Source organism: Geotrypetes seraphini, chromosome 4 (assembly GCF_902459505.1).
Source record: "Geotrypetes seraphini chromosome 4, aGeoSer1.1, whole genome shotgun sequence".
Classification (NCBI taxonomy): domain Eukaryota; kingdom Metazoa; phylum Chordata; class Amphibia; order Gymnophiona; family Dermophiidae; genus Geotrypetes; species Geotrypetes seraphini.
The window spans coordinates 261,054,198-261,075,461 of NC_047087.1; the positions used below are offsets into that span (position 1 = coordinate 261,054,198).

The 21,264-nt window shown below is 42.3% G+C and overlaps 1 protein-coding gene across 1 annotated transcript; it reads right to left on the reverse strand.

Moving 5' to 3' along the window:
* Nucleotides 1–11,206: 11,206 nt before the first annotated feature.
* On the reverse strand, nucleotides 11,207–20,324 carry HHEX (hematopoietically expressed homeobox). Its single transcript, XM_033943309.1, has 4 exons — nucleotides 19,660–20,324; nucleotides 16,516–16,694; nucleotides 15,734–15,784; nucleotides 11,207–12,165 (listed from the first exon to the last, which is right to left on the reverse strand). Exons 1-4 carry the CDS (start codon nucleotides 20,015–20,017, stop codon nucleotides 11,938–11,940), a joined length of 816 nt encoding a protein of 271 aa, XP_033799200.1. The 5' UTR covers nucleotides 20,018–20,324; the 3' UTR covers nucleotides 11,207–11,937.
* Nucleotides 20,325–21,264: the final 940 nt, after the last annotated feature.

A 21,264-nucleotide genomic window follows, 5' to 3' on the forward strand; every position in this document is an offset into this window, starting at 1 on the left:
TCTGAGGGCTGTGTTCTGGATGGTCTGTAGTTTTTTTATTGTGTTGGTCGGGCAGGGTAAGTAGAGGCTGTTGCAATAGTCGACGATACTTAGTACCATGGATTGGACAATGATCCTGAATTGGTCTTTTTTAAAGAATTTTCTGATTTTTCTTAAATTTCGCATTGTGAAGAATGCATTTCGCTAGCTCTATTCTGGTTATTGTGTATTTTTTTTTTGTTGTTCAAAGATGTATATTGTAAAACATTTTTCTAACAAAATATATAGAACAGAAGAATATACATCTCAAACATTTTTAAAATTATAATATTTTTGTCTTATGCAAGGGATACACTTGCAACCCAAACATAACCCATCCAGCCCTTTCCCCACACAGAGAGTGAACACACAATCATACACATTCATCCATACCATTCAAACCTTATTACTTTCCACATACTTTTTAATGGGTAGCCACTGCCCTATCTCAAACCCACTTGTCAGCCAGCTGTCCCCTTGCCCATTGTAGGTGTCCTGATGGTCTAGATCAGTGGTTCCCAATTCTGTCCTGGAAGACCACCAGGCCAGTCTGGTTTTCAGGATAGCCCTAATGAATATGCATGAGAGAGATCTGCATATAATGGAGGTGCCAGGCATACAAATCTGCTCCATGCATATTTATTAGGGCTATCCTGAAAACCCGACTGGCCTGGTGGTCCTCCAGGACAGGGTTGGGAACCAGTGGTCTAGTGGCCTAACTGGGATGGGAACAATTCACATTTGCTCCTACCCTTGCAGTCTCCACCATCAAAATGGCTGTCAATACCTTCACTTGCAGTCTCATCAGACTGCTACTGAAGGTTGCAGCAGCCCTGACACTCAGCCATTCTGGTGGCGGAGATGGCAGAGGCAGCAGCGACTGTAAATCACTCCTGCCCCAGATTGACCACAACCAAAGCCCAGGGGGGGGGGCGGGCTGACAGATGGGTCCAGGAGAGGGGAAGGAAAGCTGTGTGCGGCAACGGTGGCAGCAGTGGCAGGGGGTGGGAAGGGAGGCTATGTGTGGTGGGGATGGCAGTGGCAGCAAGGGGGGGAGTGGATGTTGTTCAGAGGGCAGGGTCTGGCCAGTTTGGGTTTCAACTGAAACCAAGCGGAAGATTTCTGCTGCAGATACAGTTCCAGCTGAAACTGAAAAGTAAGGTTTTGGTCAGCGTCCGAAGCTAGAACTCTATAGCTTGGAGAAGAGATGGCTAAGGGGAGCTATGACAGAGGTCTATAAAATACTGAGTGGCATGAAACAGGTAGGTGTAAACTGCTTGTTTCTCTTTCCATAAATACAATTTAACGCAAACGTTCATAAGCCATGATTAAGATGGACTTGGGAAAATCCACTGTTTATAACTGGGATAAGCAGCATAAGATTTGTTTTTACGATCTCACTAGGTACTTGTGACTGTTGAAGAAATGATACTGGGTCTGATGGACCTTCAGTCTTTCCCAGCATGATGATGTGTCTGCTCTTACAAAGTCACATGCACAAAGTCTACCATCCAATCGCAAACAATCCCTCAAGCTGTCAATGATACGCGAAAGCGATACAAAAAAGCAGCTCTTGCCAACACGAACAGGCGCGGAGTGCAACAATAGCATTGGCACAGCCCAAAATTAGCCGTAATAAATAATCATAAATATTTTGTGAAATATAGTGCACCCTCATTGTGAAGAAATAAGTTTCCAGGGCAGGCTACAAGAGCCACGTCTCTGATATTTAGCTGTACCGGCTTTTCCATGGGGAGCATTAGCTCACCAATTTGCAGCACCACCATCATAGGGAGCACTGAGCTTGCTAGTGTTAATTTAATTTAAATTAATCGTGCACTCAAATAAAGTGAGTAAACCACACTTTCCCACAGCAAATTCTCAGTATTAAAAGCGGCAGTTTACTTAGCTTTACTGTCCACACTAAATCAAAACTGGCATTTTCGAATAACGGGCGCCGCTGCTTTCAAAAAGGCCCCCAAGTCGAAGTCTAACGTCAGCAGGACTTGCTCACCCTGCAGGCACCTCTTATTTATTATTTTAGATTTATTAACCAGCTTTTCATGATGAAATTCACCCAAAGTGGTTTACAATTCATTGAATAGTAATCAGGCATTCTTAAGTGTTTTCCCTGTCTGTCTCAGAAGGCTCACAATTTAACTGTGATCCCTGGGGGCAATGGAGTTAAGTGACTTGCCCAGTGTCAGAAGAAGCAGGCTGGGATCATAAGAACATAAGAAATGCCTCCGCTGGGTCAGATCTGAGGTCCATCACGCCCAGCAGTCCACTCACGCAGCGGCCTAACAGGTCCAGGACCTGTGCAGTAAATTTCTATCTATACCCCTCTATCCCCTTTTCCAGCAGGAATTTGTCCAATCCTTTCTTAAACCCCAGTACCGTACTCTGCCCTATAACGTCCTCTGGAATTGCATTCCAGGTGTCCACCACACGTTGTGTAAAGAAGAACTTCCTAACAGATTCAAAACAAATGCTAGGAAGTTTTTCTTTACACAACATGTGGTGGACACCTGGAATGCAATTCCAGAGGACGTTATAGGGCAGAGTACGGTACTCCAGAAGATTTAGGTATACCGCTTTTAGCTGTCAGAGCAGGACAAAGCAGTGTGCCTTCCAAAAGAAATCCATAATGAGAGGAACTACAGAATCACTAAGAAAGCAACCGTTCATACCAACAATCCAAGGTACAAAAGTCAGACAATAGACATATGAAAACAGCAAATAGGCCAGCAGAGAGACAGGTGGGTGGTCCAGTCAAGAAGAACCTGATTCCAATCAGCCTGTTGAAAAAGCCATAATCTTAATTGCAGCTTTAAAGAGTGGGAGGGAATGTTCCTCACCAATTAATAAAGGTAGTGAATTCCAGAGTGTAGGGGGCCTTTAAAAACAAGGCTCTATGGCGCATAGACTCGGAATGAGCCACTTATGGATTGGGCAGGACCATAGAGTAGTGTAAGGGAGTGTAAGGAATGGTCAAGGAATGCAAATAGGGAGATGTCCCCATATGAAAAGCATTAAAGCCAGAAGCAAAATATAGAACTTAATCCTAAATTCAACTGGTCGCCAGTGGCGTTCCTTGAGCAGAGGCAACACATGCACAAACCGGTACAAATGACAGAGCAGACGGATGGCTTATTTCTGTAGGGTTTAAAGTTTCTTCAGAAGGGAGCGAGAAATGGCAGAAAAAAGAATGCTACATTAGTCAAGTCTACTCATAAAACGGGCAAGTAAGAGAGAATGAAAGGAATTACGATCAAATAAATTACGGACCATGCATAATTGGCACAATGTGAAGACACTTGCTTTACATAGAGCTGGAACTTAAGTGGGGAGAGTGTGGCGCAGGGGTTAGTGCTACAGCCTCAGCACCCTGAGAGTGTGGGTTCACCTAATCCCCCATTTGCTCCAGGTACGTTAGGTAGAGTGTGAGCTCACCAGGACAGAAAAGGAAAAATACTAAGGGCTAGATTCACTAAGCCCACCGATCAACTTCCGACCACTTAGCGACCCCTTTATGACCCAATTTCCCTCCGACCCGATTCACTAATCTTTGTCCCGATCATCCTCCGATCTCTTTTGTAATCCGCCCAGAACTGCAAGGTTGAGGCGGAATAGAAATCAGTAATGTAATGTAATGTAACATACTATACCAGGACTTGCATGTCCACTCCTTCTCTAGCCGAAATCATTTCCTAAACCAATTTTTTTTCTGGTCGATCACCCTATTTCTATCTAACTTCTGTTTCTCTTATCTGTCAATATGTTCCACCTCAGCTCTTACACCCTATCGCTGTTAAGATGTGTTCATGTGTATTGTGTTGGCACGGTAAATAGCATATCGTGCCATAATGTGTATTATTACTTGAATAATTGCCTATTGTCTGTGTTCGGCTTGTTTGTCCTGTGCGTTTCTTCAACAAGATGGTAAGTAAATCCTCATAAATAAAAGCAGATTGGAATAATATATTTGGCTAGAGAGGGATCTATTTAATAGAAAGAAAAGCAAGAATTTATTTTTAACTTAGGGTGTTAGATCCTTGAAACAGCTCTTTATAGAGGTGGAAGGGTTATAAATCTGCAGTCTAGTCTAAATTAATGTACCACTTTTCTTGTATTTCTAAATTAATAAACCAGTTTACTGCAATATAAAAATACATAATAAATACAATTTTATACATTTTGAAAGCACATAATGCTCAAATATAAAATAAATACTTAAAAACAATATTGAGTTTTCAGCAGATTTGGAAACGCTTTTGGATGGATCTGACTCCTCATGCCCGGAGTAGACTTTTGAATGTTTGACTTGGAGTAGTGATTGTTTTGCAAGCTCACAATTTGGAATTGTTGGGTGATATGGATGGGGAGGGGGGGAGGGGGATTGTTTTGTGCAAATTTTCAAGAAAACTTTTACTTTGTCATCTATATATGCGTGCACTTTGATATTTAATAAATATATTTCAACATAAAAACAATATTGAATTTATAGGCCTGCAGCAAGGATCCATACCCTCTTTCATTGTGGAAGCCCTCAGCAGTTTTAAAAACAGACATCAGTGTTCTCCTTCACAACACAATCCAGTCATACATTACGGGCTCCTTTTGCAAAGCCGTGCTAGGGCCTTAACGTGCGAAATATCGCGCGCTAAATTGCCCCGCACGCTAGCCGCTACTGCCTCCTTTTGAGCAGGCGGTAGATTTTCGGCTATAACACGCGCCATAGCCGGTGCATGCTAGCGCACCTTTGTAAAAGGAGCCCTAAAATTTCAGTATGCAATAACCCCACCAACTTAACCTACCACTGCACAACTCAGCATCAGTCTTGTGTAACTGATTTATTCTCTCTCAACACTACCCTTCATGTCCAATAGTAACTATAGCAAACTGACAATCCTGACAAGGCCTCAGGATACCACTGCCATACAGAAAATATGGATATACACTTCTCCCTCAGTATTCACTGTGATAGGGGTTTAACCGTGAATAACTTTTGCATATGTTATTTGCTGTTTTCTATTAAAAACCATCATGAATATGGTGAAACCGCAAATAACATGGTGGGAGATCTGGCCTGTTCCTTAAGGAGAGGCAAAACATGGTGAAGAAAGTGCTGGAAATCAGCGATTTTCTCTGTAAACGCTTGGAATCAGCGATTTCTCTATGCAAACTGATGTAATTTGTGGGGAGGAGCCAGCAAGCTAAAAACCGCAAATAATCAAAACCGTGATTGCTGAAACTGCAAATACGGAGGGAGAAGGGTAGTCTTCTGTTCCTGGCTACCCAGGTCTATAGATGCAAAACTGGGGATAGGGGGAAGCTGGAAGAGACAAGGGAATGTCATAGTCATCGTGCAATGGTGACACCTAGTGGCCAAATTGAGGTTCCATGGTCACAGTTTGGTGAATGGGCTTTCACTGCACTGACTGGACTAATTAAGTTGAGAGGGGTAAGCAATAGAATAGGAAAAATCCACAAATGGTTGAAAATTAGGTTTAAGGTTAGTTAGTTATTTAGTTAGGTGCCATCGACTCGTGTTCAGGTCCTAGTGACTTGATGAATTACAGATCTAAAAAGAGATCAGTTTTGTGCTAGTCCGGTAAGGTCCTTCAGCATCACCCCCATGGTTGTTTTCAACATGTCCAGCCATCTGACTACAGGTTGCCCTCATCGCTTGGTTCCTTCAGTCATTCCAAATATAATGTCAGAATTTAATCGCAGTTCCCACTGAGCTGAAAACCCAAAGAAATAAGAGAAAACTGGGGGCCAAAACTGTATACATTACAGTCTCGATTATCAAACATAAATAGGACCAACCCATTGTCAGATAGGTGAAAAGTCGATAATATGGAAAGCAATAGTAACCCTTCAAACAATGCCTAAACAAAGGCAGTAAAAGCAGGATCCTGGATTCAAAACAAATTGTCTCAGGTGTGAAACTTGTGTCTGTGCTATGCTGGAAAAAGGAAAGAGAAACCCATGCTTTGTAACAGCAATGCATTGACATCACTGGGGGTTATGTTATATATGCCGGATGGTCGTTTTAGTGAAGGTTGGATAATCAAGGCTGTTCTCTATATTATTTTACATTTATGCCATTCACAACTGGTTCAAAGCACAGCAATTAAACTGGTTCCTTTTCACATAAATATGATCATGTTACCTCACTATGTATGGAATTTCATTGGTTATTGTTTCAAATGTTAAAATCCTGATTGTGGCTCATAAAGTGTTTTATAAAGGGTTCCCATATTACTTGTCAGATTTGTTGATTCCTTGCACACTAATCCAGGCATTGCATTCCCAGACTCAAAACTGTTTCATAATCCCCACCCCTTGATTAGGGCTAGATCAGACAGTACCTATCAAGTAGCATTTCTTTATTTGGCACTAGCACGCTGGAATACTCTATTACAATATCTTAGAAGTAAAATTTTCAGGTGATTAATTTTATTTTATAATATTGTGTACCACTTTGATTTTATAGACATTCATTATTATGGTATATTTTTTTATATAATGCAAAAACAAACAAACTAAAATCCTATATATTAGAACATCCAAAATAAATATGGAAAACATCACAGCACAGCTGTCTGTAGTTTAGCTTCTGTCTCTACTTGATCTTGGATTGCTCTATGTCCTCAAGTTCCTTCTTTTAAGAATTCTTTTCCAGCCTTCCTTCATCATTTCTTTCCCTTCATGTATATTTCTCTCGCCATGCTTTCTCTCATCTCACTTTCATGTCTCTTCTCTCCACCATGACCCTCCCTTTCCCTCAGGCTATTTTTTTCCCAGTCCCACAGAGCTACTTTCTACCTCTTTCTGCCTGCTCTTTCTCTTCCAGATCATATCTCCTTTTGCTAGCAACCTTCCCCACACAGCCTATGCTCCCCCAGCTCCTCTATCAGTCCCTGTCCCTAGCACCCAACCTCTTTTCCCTTTGCAGTTTCTTTCTGCCTCTTCCAGTATTTTAGAGCAGCACTGTCTCTCCTAACCAGTGACCTCTTTCCATTCCCTTCACTCCCTCCTTGCTCCCTTTATTCCATTCCCAGTATCTCTGTCTCCACCCCCCCCCCCACCCCCCTTTAACTGCTATAGGTATTTTTGCAACACAAGTCAAATTGTCATGCCAATAAAGTTATCTGAAACTGTGTGTTTCTTTTATCAATATCAGTCTGCTGCACTTACCTTCCTCATTGGCAGCTGCTAGGCTACAGCAACTCCCTCCTGTATTGTATTGGACAGGCTGCAAGGGAGGCAGGAGCAGTAATTACAAGATACAGAAGCACTTCCTTCCTGGGGGGGTTTTTTTCTGTAGCTCTGCAGCATGGAGTTTGCTGACTCAGATCTACAGACTTATAGGGAAAAATATTAGGGGTGCTCAGGCATCCACAGCACCCACAGAGCTGGCACCTATGGAGGTGAGCAAGGGTAAAAGTTAAGCTTCAGCAAGCTCTGCAATGCCAACTGAGAAGTAGACAGACTAGATGGGACTTGCAGTCTTTAATTCTGAATATAGTTAGAAATAGAGCCCTGACATTTACAGGGCTTCATTCTCAGGATTTTAGATAGACACAGAATTGGATAAAAACCATTTGAGAAGGTGTAATGTTTTCTCATAAGGGCTACCAATTTTCTCACAGCCATCTCCCTGAAATATATTGCCCAAATCGGGTCTTTTCCAGATAAGCCCCGCCACTAATGCAAAAAGTGCATGGGCGAAAACTTAAGCCCCACCACCACTAATGCAAAAAGTGCACGTGCAAAAACTTAAGCCACGCCAGCTTATAAATTATTAAACTATTGAAGCCCTCCGAGGAAATTATTCACATGATTTGAATAATGACCCGGGGAGTTCAAGGGGGGGCAGAGCCCCCCCTTGTATATCACTTTCCCCAAGTATTCACTTAGCATGGTGTTAGCTAAAACTGTGGCGGGGGTTAACTTTTTGGCAGGGCTTATCTGGAAAAGATCCCCCAAATCTAGTCTCGATGGGCAACCTTAACAATGGGCTAGATGTTACATGTTATTAGCCTATCGAAACATGAGCTAGAAAATTCTAAGGAGGGAGGCTGAGGGTAGCAGAGGTCAAAAGATAGATGCGGGGGGGGGGGGGGGAAACGAGGCAGGAGGCGGTTTCCAAAATACGCTTCTCACCTTAGAGCAGTAGAGTGATCGGGCAAGAAAATTAGAGTCGTGGGATAGAGGAGGGTACTGAAAGGAACTGCCTCCGAGGCTCAGGGCTTTTCCCTGTTCCTTAGAGACAGTTTTCCTGCTCACACCCCCACCCCCCCCTTGGGCACCTTGTGGTTACTCGGTTGAGGATTTGATCTGACTCGAGGCTGTTGTCACAGCGGGAATCTGAGCCACTAGGTTGTGAGCTCATCGGGTGATGAGCGGTTATATGGTAATTAAGCTCACTGAGTGTTGTACTAGGAGTCAGCTGACCCCAGGAAAGGGGGCATGGAGGTCTGAGCCTAACCCTAGCTGACATGGCAGGGTTAGGGGACCCAATTGTGAATGAATATAGCTTGTGTTTTTCTATTTGTAGCTCAGGCTAAATTTAATTATTTGTAATAAAGCATTAAGGATGTTAAATTTTATAAACAAAATTGTTGCCTAGTTTTTACTTAGAGTCTGGTTGTTTCTTTGTTATAATTACTACAATTAAAGATAGACTGCATGTATTAAATGGTGTGAAGAATAAGATAACAAATGTTTTAAGCAAAATAGGATCAGAGTGGGGATGTATAGAGTTAACTTGGCCATTCCAATCCATGATTTAAAGCAGGGGTGTCAAAGTCCCTCCAAGGGCCACAATCCAGTCGGGTTTTCAGGATTTCCCCAATGAATATTCATGAAATCTATTTGCATGCACTGCTTTCATTGTACGCTAATAGATCTCATGCATATTCATCAGGGAAATCCTGAAAACCCGACTGGATTGCGGCCCTCCAGGAGGGACTTTTCGACACCCCTGAGTTAAAGAGTTTAAAGTAAACAACTAGGTTCCTCAAAATATCTTATCTGATTTTATATTTTCAATGTGTTTTAAGCTAAGGTTATATTTTCACCAACATGTTTTGTTTCTCAAACTTTGCACTGAACCCCTGCGGTGAACATGCGTGAGATAAAATTTAGATTATTCCTTTTCTTAGGAATGCTAGGAAGAAATACGAGTATAGCAAAGAAACCATAAGGGAGATGAGCTCTTTATTGTTATTTCTTAATTAGGTTACCAAGTGTAGGCAGGCTTCACCTCATCTCCTCTGTGGGCTGTATTGGGTTAAATGATGGGGAGATGGGAGCTTATGCTTTGGTGTGATTGAAGAGCTTGGCATGCTATTTACCACTGCCCAACTTTATTCTAGTACATTTGATAAGTCCAGAAGAACAATATCAGTCCCACAGCTGTGTACTCTTCCTCTTCCTTCTAATTTAATATCAGTCTGGCACGATTAAGATCTAACTGGTCTCCACATCTAATTACAATGTGATTACAAGCAAGAGCTTCCCTGCAGTGAACCAGTGGGTTCGGGGGGGGGGGGGGGACAGGGGCCTAGGAGGCTGACTCCCACTTTGGGTTTAGACCCCCAAAATTGTGGTAATGCTGCTATGTCTGACAGGGATCCCTAAGCCTTGGCCAGGAGAGCAAGTCTTCCACCAGTGGCCTGGTAGTTTGCAACACATTGTCACTTTCTATGGGCACCACGGCATTGGCCCCCTCCCCCATGCATGCTAGGATTTTGCACCCATATGGGAGGGAGGGGTGCAACACAACAGCAGTCCATGGAAAGTGCTGCCCACTGCCATGCCACTGATGGAGGACCTGCTCTGCTGGCAGGGCTTGGGGTTCCCTGCCAGCTCAGGTATTTGGAGATGAGGGAGAGCACAAAGAGCAGGAAGTGAGGCAAAATGTTTCACCCCCACCCACTTTGGGCTCCCCCTCCCTCTCCACTAAATGAACGATCTGACTACCGACTGCCTTGTTCTGTCTCAGCTCTCAGTGTAGACAGTAAGATACAAAGACCTCTTTAATAGAAAATGCACAGGGAAAAGAACTAAAGGGTATAATGAGATGGCAAATTATGGAAAATTAATTCTAAAAATATAACCAACACATTTGAACCACAACATTTGAAGCTTTCCCAAGTAAGCTCAGTAACCGTGCTATTTTTTAATCAATATAGCAAATATTGCCTACAAATTGCAAATTACCTACTTGTCTGTTTCTTGATTATACCTAATAGGTACAAATAGGCAGCGATTAATTCCTGCAAGCAGAGCAAAATCATAAAGTTGGAAGGAACCATAGTGTATGGAAATTGTAGCTTAGCTCTGAAAGTATTGCTACTGTAAATTAGGGATCAATCAATTCCAATTGTTTGTTTTATAAGACTTCATAGTCTAAGACTCCTTCTACAAAACCAGCATATCTGCCTCTCTAATGGGACCATCTTTTTTTTTCACCTTTGTTCCTTCTATTTCTTCAAGCTGAATTTTGAGTGATTACACAGAAATGCATATTGCTGCACGGAGCCTTATTTTTGGTCCAATACTTAGGGTAAAATATTGAGCCGACCCGGGAGAATGCTACAAAGTGATATCACTGGGTTGCCCTATATCATCCTGAAACGAGGCACAGGAGACTTCCACCCCCAAAAGATTTGATGCACAGAAAAGTGGAAGTGCAAATTTTTGGGAGCTAGGAGCTATCTTCTTCCATGCTGTAATTTTAAGCTTGTGTTAATCATTCCTTGCAGCCCTGTACCAAGGTATATTTTCGTTGTATTATGCTGCCTGCCTTCCATCTCCCACCAGTGTCTACAACATACAGTTGCAAAGTTTAGCGCGGCAGCGCATAGATCCACTTAAAACTCTTTATTAAAGAGTAAACTTGCTTTATTTTACTTATCTCTACATGATAAAGTTCAGAGAAGTAAAATTGGTTCAGAGAATTGCCAATAATATTTATTTACCAAATAAGGGTCAATGGCAGACAGTTCTGAATTGTATCTTTTATATCCAGACCAATCAATATCAAGGATTCTTCATGTTCTGAGAGTATGTTCAAATATTTTGAAGATTTGATATTGCATATCAGAAATGCAACTGTACATGCTATAGAAATTATATAATTAAGAATTAAAAAAAAAAAAAGATAGATAGGTTTATCTTCAGAAGACATTTTATTTCACAAATTTAGCATCAGAAATAAAATATATATTTGTTTTTTAACAACCGACAAATATGTACAACTATAAAAAGTGGTGTGGAACCACTGGATGTTTATTATATACACAGTATATCAGTAGGATTGCATGGAATAAGATCCATATTTATAATATGTTATCCCCACTAACAGATTACTCTTCCATCCAAAAGGATTGTCACATTTGTTTGTAAAAATGTTCAGAGTACTATACCTAGTAAACTAGGCAAAGCCAGTACGATTAATCCCCTTTGATATAGCACATACAGTACCATCAAAATATGTGCTGCTAGCTTATCAAAAGGTACATATACTGTAATATGCATAATAACACAGGCGGGAATGTTTCTAATAAAAATAATAATTCTCAAATACCCAACAGATGCAGATCAAGGCAAAATCTCAATACATACTTGAAAAAGACTATTTAAAAGACTTATGACAAAACTTTTGGAACAAAAGAATGCACTTGCTAAGGTGGGCAGTTTAATATATTCAATTGAGCAAATTAGTAAATATACAAATATATTACAATCATGAAATACACTACAAAACCAAAACTTTAGCAAAATACACATGTGGCCATTGGTTGACAAATGTGAGATTAGTTTCTCAAAAGGCTTTGGGCGGCTGTAAAAATGTAGTCTATCTCCAGTTAAAGTGCAAACTCATTATCGGGTACTGAGCCATCAGGAAGTAGAGTTATAATAGCCTTTGTCACCTTCAATGTCCACTTCTTGATCGGAATCAGAGATTTCCGACTCCAGTTCTTCATGGGATCCTGGAGACGGGGAACATTGGGACCCATCTAGAGAAAGGTTTTTATTTCGTTCAGTGGCCGCGCAGCTCTCCTGCCTTTGATCGCACCGACTGTCTAAACTTTCAATGTCTTCCTTTTTATTGGCCTGGGGATTTTCCTGGGCAAAGAACAAATTTTCCTTAAAATTTGATGCACATATAACCAAAACAATCCAGCATACAAAAATTGCAGTATTTAGAAAAGATAATATTTAGGTTTTGCCATTTTCTGGTTGGAGCTCTGTAAATGGTTTATTTTAAAGATAGTGAGAAGTAGAATATCACTTTATTGTTCTCAGATGTGATTTGAAAGTGTCAAGAGTTTGGTTTACATCTCTTTATGGTTTGGAAAGCAGTCCCAAAGCAAAACTGTACAGCCATTTTACAGGCCAAAGACAAGGGGCTCCTTTTACGAAGGTGCGCTAGCGTTTTTAGCGCATGCACCGGACTAGCTCGCGCTAGCCGAAAAACTACCGCCTGCTCAAAAGGAGGCGGTAGCAGCATTTTAGCTCACGCTATTCCACGCGTTAAGGCCCTAACGCGCCTTCGTAAAAGGAGCCCAAAGGGTTTTCTTCCTTAGCTTTTTATAGAAGACTAGTGTTTAAGCCCGTTACATTAACGGGTGCTAGAGCAGATGTCTGTCTGTTTTATTTTCTTTGTCTCTCTCTCCTTGGACGCTGTCTGTCTGTCTGTCAGTCATTCTTTCTATCTGTGTCTCTCCCTGGCCCCTCCCCCCCCAAAGCAGCCCCCTCTCCTCCTGCCCTCTGTTGTGCCATGCCTGTTTTTGTTTTTTTAAAATAATTTTTATTGAGATAGCAGCTGTTCTTACCCTCCCTCTCACCGGCACAAACCACTGCCACCGCTCCTCTTCAAAGCAGCCTGCTGAGGTTCGCTGGCCGGCTGTAGCGAACCTCGCAGGCCGCTCTCCACCTTAGTAGCACGTTCCCTCTGACGCGATTGCGTCAGAGGGAACGTGCTACCAGGTGCAGAGTGGCCTGCGAGGTTCGCTATAGCCAGCCGGCGAACCTCAGCAGGCTGCTTTGAAGAGGAGCGGCTGCGGTTGGTGAGTGAGGGCGGGAGGGGGGAGTTGCCAGAGTGTTCCCTGCCGCCATGTTCTAAAATAGAATTTGGCACAGACCCAGAGATCACGGCGGCTGGGAACACGAAACCCTAAGTGCACATGCGCGCTTAAGGTTTTATTATAGAGGATGACTTCTGTAAATAAACACCTGAACTGCAGCTTCTAGTTTGGTATACACTTCTCCCTCCGCAAATACAGAAAAACTGCGAATAACTTTTTCATATGTTATTCGCTGTTTTCTATTAAAAACCATCGTGAATATAGTGAAACCACGAATAGCATGGTGGGAGACCTGGTCTGTTCCTGAAGGAGAGGCAAAACACGGTCAAGTTTTAATAAAATTTGATGGATCGCTTAATCATAATACAAAGCGATGAACAAGTTTAAAAACATGTAGTACATGTCTCATTACAGGGAGACGACCTCATTAACGTAGGCCAACCAACAAACAAAATGGAGCCTAAGGGAAAATGAGGGAAGAAATACAATATTTTGACAGTAAAAGAGACGAGTAAGGGAAAAACGATAGGAGGGGGAAAGATAGCGCTAAAAATCTGGTAAAAATTAAAATAGTGATGGAGTTCTTAAAAAAAGCAGCAGTTAAACGCATCTTTAAAAAGAAAGTGCTTGGAATCAGCAATTTCTCTTTGCAAGCTGATGTAATTTGGTGGGAGGAGCCAGCAACCTAAAACTGTGAATAATCAAAACTGCGAATGCTGAAACCGCAAATGCGGAGGGAGAAGTGTACATAATAAGGGCAAATAAGTTATGTCTAAGGCACTCAAAACTGTCAGGCTCATTATCTGAATAGTGCATCAGTCTCACTTAGAATATATAAAGTGAGTATATTAGGGTGATCACCCCCTGCTAAGTAAGTTAGCAACTGGCGCAAATGATATTTGACCCCGCATCAGATCACCGTGCACACTTTTTTTTACATGTTAGATTACAGAAGTCAAAACTAGCGCAGAACTTTGTAGTTAAATATTCACCAATTATTCAATTAGAAATTTTGATCTTTCCGGTTAAAAAAAAATGAGGAAAGGTTATTTTCAAATTGTTTAGTATTTGCAACTCACGGAAGACACACAGATTTTTTTAAAAAAATATCTATTTACATAGACTGAATCAGAGAGAGTAATGTCCAGCCCGTATATGGTAGAATATAATCTACCCTACAGTATGGTCTAACAAGAAAACATCACTAGTCGCTACGAGCAACCACAGGTCAATATTTGCATCTGGTTAAATTTCAGATTTGAGAACGCTGCCACAATTAGAAAACCAAACGATCTGCTTAAAACTAAAGCTTACCTTTTGGCCTTCTAAAGAGCTGTGGAACCTAATACAGCTTGGGTTGATTGAGTTGTCTGTCCTTCTGTTGTTTCACTGGGCTAACGCTATATCACAGAGAACCCTATATTTAAACGCCGCCCACACTAAGGACATTGTTTAATGTATTAACCTCTGGGTGAAACTTTGCTAGATCTACTGAAGGTGAGGCGGTTGTGGTTCTATGATGTTATTTGGAGATCTCTGGAGGGAAAGGGATTGGAACGTGCATGCCGCCTTTTTATAGTTACACAACCACACTCAAGGCGGATTATATATATATATATGCACATTACCTGTGGCAATGGACTTGCCCTGGGATTCCATCCTAACAACATCTAGGTGCAGAGACAGAAGCTCTACCACTAGGCCATTCATCTCAAATCAAATTGATATTCAAATTTTACAAGCAGAACTGAAAGAAATCTGCTCAAAATACAATTAGATCTAATGAAAGCTTTAAGAAAAATTATCATAATTTTTGTTCCAAACAAGTGTCTTTTTACCATCATTTGCTAAATATTCAGTAAAGGAATTTTTTTTTTCTCTCTAATGCCCAGAAGAAGATTAATGCAAAGGTAAAGAAAGAATAACCTCTAATATTATTCACTTTCTATTTATTCAAAATATATTATGAGATCAGTGTACCTTGCATCTTAGGTGATTTATTTTTCTATTGAGAATGGGCATTCCCCCCCTCCCCCTTTTTTGGAGCGATTCACAGATGTTGGCAGAAACAAACAGCATTTGCTTAACCTGTGCTTTTTATACTGCCACTTGTCCCCCAAAATCTAGCCTGTGTTAAGACACAGCTTTAATTTCCTCCAAGGGGAAGAAAATTAATTCTGTTTACTTTCCAGCTGCGCAGCGGACCCTGCCTGCTTTATCATAATTGTGTAATTAAAAGAATCAATAAATATTCCTCTAAACACAACTGTCCAAGTTATTTGCAAACAATTACTTTATCTTTACCGTGTTAATTGAATAAACATCATATGGATTTACAAAACAATTAGGGGTAAAGTTGTAATAGCCAGTGTGTGTGAAAAGCCAGGCATAATTGATAGAGAAACTACATTAGAAGCTTTTAACATTAGTTCTGCCTGAGAGGCTCATCCTGAATTCATGCAAGACTATTTGCCTTTTTAATCAAGGTGAAGAGGTTAAACAGCCTTTCAAATGAACTTTTAGCATACAGCCAGGAAGGAGCGATTACATTATAAGACAAGTTGATTCAAATATTTATTTCTATAGAAACAGAAATATCTCAGTACCTGCTTCAGACGCCTCCATTTTGCTCTGCGATTCTGAAACCAGGTTTTTACCTGAATACGACAAAAGGAAATTAAAAGGGTGAGACCTGAAGCTATGTTAATAATGGCTTGAATACTTGTTGCCATCAGAAACTATCCAGTTTAGAGGTGCTTTTTTTAAAGATCCGTTCAACCTCTAATGCATTTACCTTATGAAACATTATCTTCATTTCTGCTTTGGTTATCAGATGGTATCCCCCTTCCTTTTGTATTTCCCCTATATGGCTATTTCCTATAGCCGGCGGCTTGTTCCCCGATTGCGGCGGTGGTGGCCTGTTCCCCAATGGTGGTGGCTTGGGGGAGGGCAGGGAGAAGTAAAGAAAGAAAGGGGGGACAGGGAGACAGAAGGGTATAGATAGAAGATTACTGTGCAGGTCCTGGACCTGTTGGGCCGCCGCGTGAGCGGACTGCTGGGCACGATGGACCTCGGGTCTGACCCAGCGGAGGCAATGCTTATGTTCTTAATCCTATCATTCCAGTAGGTCCTGTATGTTTGAATGTAATTACACCTAATTTTACTATTTTTTACTATTTTTATTATGTACAAACTGCTTAGAAGACTGATAGGCTGATATATCAAATTTTTATTAAACCTGAAATTTATGAAAAATCACAAGCTGAATTTAAAGCGTGGTCCCGATGTTTAAGATTATTCTCCTTTTAGGGGAGCCCCCACCCCTATAATGTTAACATTTGGGTAGACTGGACCCTGATTTTTGTCCATGCATTGCAAGCTTTTATACCTGTCTTTCGCTCAACTGAAGCATCTTGGCAAGTCGTTTCCTTTCTGGCGGAGAAAGATATTTCTGCGTCTCAAATTTCTTTTCTAGTTCAATAGTCTGATCATTTGAGAATCGAACTTGGCCTCCTTTCCTTTTATGCAATGGTCTCTGGATGAAAGGGCTCCATAACAGTGATTTACCTGCATTGCAAATCAGAATTATATCTAAGAAGGAGCTGAAAACATTTCACATGGGTCTGAATTCTGAGACAGTTCAAGAAGTTTCATTAATGTACAATATCAAACAGTTAAGAGGCAAATGTGCTATTATAGAAATAGTCACTTGATTAAAAGTGTGAGTACAGCAAATGTAATGACAGGTAAACCAAATGTTTGAGGTATGCATAGACTGACGGATAAAACAAATAATTCGTTTATTGGCAACAGACATTAAACCAAACAATATCTGAATTGTAAATGCAATGGATTTACTCACTCCAATGCTAGATCTGAAGCACATTCGTTTCCCCTCCCCCCTCCCCCCAAAAAAAGGCTTTCAGGCTATTGTAGTACAGGCTTTAAATCTTTGCCCTCCGGTTCCTCACTTCCACTGATTTTGCATTAGCCAGAAGGCCGGTTAAAAGCCACCCGATAAGATATGGCAACATTTCCGTCAATGTGTTTCCTGTTGGTCTATCTTGTAAAAAAAAAAAAAAAAAGCATAGTTTCCTTCTGCTGTTCTACAGAAATAACAGCAGCAAACTGCTTTGCATTCTGAACAAATGTTTGCTTAAATTATAACTATAGCAATAGTTTGCTGATTACCATCCTGCGGTTCTTGCTTTAGTATCTGGGGGGCGGAGTTTGTTGTTTTTTAGTTATTGGACGAAAATGTTCCGCAAATAGTGCTAATCTGCAGGAGATGATCAAGGAATTTGCACGCACACATATATGTATATTTTGTTAAGATTTGGTTGAAATGGTCTTATTATTAGAATATTTCAATACATTTAGGGCTCCTTTTACTAAAGGCTCCTTTTACGAAGGCGCGCTAGCGGTTTAATGCGCGTAATAGCGTGCGCTAGCCGCTACCGCCTCCTCTTGAGCAGGCGGTAGTTTGGGGGCTAGCGCGGGGAGGGGGGTGTTAGCGCGCGATGAAAAGTCACGCACGCTGAAGCCGCTAATGCGGCTTTGTAAAAGGAGCCCTAAGGTGTGCTAGCGGTTTTTACGCGCGCTACAATACCGCATGCGCTAAACGCTAGCACCTCCATAGAGCTTGCATTAGTATTCTTCATTTAGCGTGCGCTAAAAACGCCAACGCGCTTTAGTCAAAGGAGTCCTTAATCTTTTATAACCTGATCCCTTTCTCAGTATTTAAATTGAATTACAGCTTCTTTTCCAGTACGGTTGGATAGGTGGGGAGGGGGGGGGGTCTCTTTTTTTTTTTTCTTCTTCTTCTTTTTACACCTGCTTTGCAAAACAACTCTAGCGATGCTTTAGTTTTTCAACAAGAAAATTTAAAAACAAAAGTTCTCCCACGGGCAATATCACTTGACATCGCATAAAATCACACGTTGAACAAGTTTCAAAGCTCCAGTATAAATATTTGTCCGCTTAAAAAAACAAAACAGTCGTTGAGTCAGAGTGTTTTTCATAGCTGTTCGGTCTGAACCCTTTGAAAGACATCATTGTTTTTCAAGATTTCGCTTGCGTCAGTCTTTCAGAACTGCTGCGAGAAGAAAAAAAAAAACCTGTCTAAAAAAATAGGAAGCAAATGGGGGTTTTTTTTTTAGCAGCTATAAAGTCACATCCCACACACAGGAAATGAACAATATCAGAAAAACGGATCCCGGCTATCAGAAGCCGAGTGTTTCCTGAATTTGTCTGTATTGAGGATGTCGATAAAATAATCAGCAGTGTGCACGACTCCCGGGGAAGAGGCAGCCAGGAAAACACTTAACAGCTTCTGAAACCAGATTTACTCCTATCGAGAGCTCAAGATTTCCTGTATGAACAGAAAGGGGAGGGGGGGGGGTCGGCCTCTTTCTCTTGTGCAGCTCTTAACCCAAGGCCAATCCTGCAAGCATGAAGAGGAAGAGCCTCGGGATCGGCGGGACATTGGCACCGAGGTGGCCGGCACTACTTGAACCCTCTTAAATAACAAGATCAAAGAGAAACGCAGGGTTTCCGCCCGAAACCGCGTTTGTAGATGGAAAACAGTCACGACAGATTACCGCCTACCCACTTCAAAAAGGTGCGAGCTAGACCCAACTAGATTAAACGCAGCAATAAACAGATACAAGAGATGCTCAACTGCGCGTCCTTAAAAATCGGAGGTGTTCAATTAATTGTATTGCACTGTCAAAGTTTGAAAATCAATAAAGATTTAAAAAAAAAAATCGGAGGTCCGTGTCAGTCTCGGCGTGGGTTATGGCTTCTGACAACAGATCGTGATGACACTGACACTGGATCCCAAAGCTTTTTCCCTCCCTATGCCGAGACTAAAAGCGGCAAAACTTTGGGTTCCGTCTGTCAGAGCCATAACCTATGCCGAGCCTAAAAGCGACACGGACCTCCGATTTTTTTTTAAGGACGTGCCGTTAAGATCCGGGAGGTCCGCATTTTACCCCTTTCCCAAAGACCATTCAAGCCACCTCGCTGCACAATGTGACAGGAGCTTGGCTACCGTAAATACAATAGTAGCCGCTTCGCTGCGCTTGTTCAGAAATCAACTCAAGAACACGCCTTCCCCTGGGCGAGCAAGCTGTGGGGGGTTTTTTTTTTCCTTTTGCTAGGAAATCGTTTTGCAATTACCACTTTTCAGCCCTGAAAAATGCGAGAGCTATTTGGCAGAGCATCAAGATAGAAAGCCTTGAGTCAAATGTACAGCCGCCTGCGGTCACACACCAGATTATAAAAACTTGCAGTACTAAATTTACTGTAAATCAGACCAAGACCAGATGGCGGTGAATCCGTTTCCTATCGTCACTCCCCCCCCCCCCCCAACCCAGCAAAAATGGTAATCCCCTGACGTTAACTCTCGGCATAGTTCTTTACACCATACAATAGGCCATGCACAATGCGAAGATATACGTTTTGCAAATACGGTAGCGCGCAAGAGGTCTCCCCACTCGCGAGCGTGGGAGTTTCGAGCGAAGAGGCTTACCCAGCGGATCGTGCCTGAGGAGGGCGTGAGTGTAGTCGGCCCCGGGCCGGGGGTAGGAGTAGAGGGGGCCGTGGAAGGCGCCCACCCCGTAGGTGGCGGCCAGGGCCGCGGGGTGCGTGAACGCGGGATGGATCGGCGTGGGCTCGTAGATCGGAGTCCTGTACGTAGACACCAGGCTGGTGAAGGAGGAATTGGGCGAGGGCAGGGTCGGGAGCGGGGGGGCGCCGCCGCCGGGCGCCGCGCCTCTGCCCAGGATGTCCTCGATGTAGAAGGGAGTGGGGTGCGCGAGTTGCAGCGGGCTGGGCGCGTACACGGGCGCACCGACGCCCAGCGCCGCCGACGAGCCCGGGTACTGCATGCCGCCCCCCTCCTCTTCCTCGATCGCTGACCCCCCTAGCAGGGGGCCGAGTCCCTAAAGGCGCCACTCGAACCTGGCGGAAAAAAAAAAAAAGAAAAAGTCAAGCGGGAGAAACGAGACCACCACGCGTTGACATTTATCTGCGCTCCGATTATCCTTCAATGGGTTTGTACGGGCAGGGGGCGGAGCCTGCCGGGCCTCGGGACTGCTCCAGTCCTGCCTGATGAGGGCTCTGATAGGTCCACAGGGGCTGCTTTACCCCTCCCCAGGCAAACACTCTCCGGCCAACTGCCCGCGGCTCTAATCAACAAGCTGCAAACTAAGCGGTGATCTCTTGGGGGGGGGGGGGGGGGAGGCGGGGAGCAACGCAATCAACAATCGCTTCCCTAGAAGTGCCCGAAATACATGACGTGCTCTGTAGCCACCACCACGCGCTCTGATCTCGTTTCTGTGTGCACTTCCCTATCTGGACGCAGCCCTGGCGCTTCCCAAGTCCGGCAGTGTTCCTTCCCCTGTGATAAGCTGCAGATACAGGAGTGTCCTTATTTTATCGCTGCAGCACATCGAATTATTTGCTCTGGCTTAAGTGTTAGTCTGACGGAGCACTAGATCGTTACAGCAGACAATGCCTGAATTGTGAAGGAAGCTGGAGTCATTAGTACTGCCTCGGTTATTGTGGTCAAAGGTATAGTTTATGCTTTGCAAACAGTCTCTGTAATAAAGCAGTAAAGGAGAATCATTGCTGGAAGACACACATACTTTTCAAGCAAAGTAAAGACTGGCACTGGCTCCCTTTTTTAAGTTCACATGGTTGGGGGTTTTTTTTGGTTTTTTTTTAATTGAGTTTATAATTGCATCATAACACAACAATAAAGAGCACTGCAAAGAAGAAATGAGGAGGGTATTGTACTCATTGTAAATAAAGAAAAAAATTTAAGATATTTACATGTGAATTGAATAATATTAAATGAAAAAATGTGACATTACCTCCAAATTTTATCAATACCTGTACCCTATTATTTTTAGCAGTTTTACATTCATATCCATGGATCATGAAAATAGAACGCCACCAAAAAATACAAAAAGATGAATGCAGATATATTAAGGAATAGCAAATTATTTAAATTGGTTTGGGGGCCGTTGACATCCTTTGTTAATTCAATATAGTTGTCTTTATTTAAAATTTAGTTTATTTTTATAGGTATCCAGGATGGGGTGAGTGGGGGCATATTTTTCTGGTTCATTTC

Excerpts from the sequence above, each read along its gene's own strand:
- HHEX (XM_033943309.1), bottom strand. The coding sequence starts at position 20,017 with ATGCAGTACCCGGGCTCGTCGGCGGCGCTGGGCGTCGGTGCGCCCGTG. Across the intron at positions 16,695-19,659 it reads CCTCAGGCACGATCCGCTGG|GTAAATCACTGTTATGGAGC; the intron begins GTAAGCCTCTTC and ends TTTGCAATGCAG. Across the intron at positions 12,166-15,733 it reads AATGGAGGCGTCTGAAGCAG|GAAAATCCCCAGGCCAATAA; the intron begins GTACTGAGATAT and ends TTCTTTGCCCAG.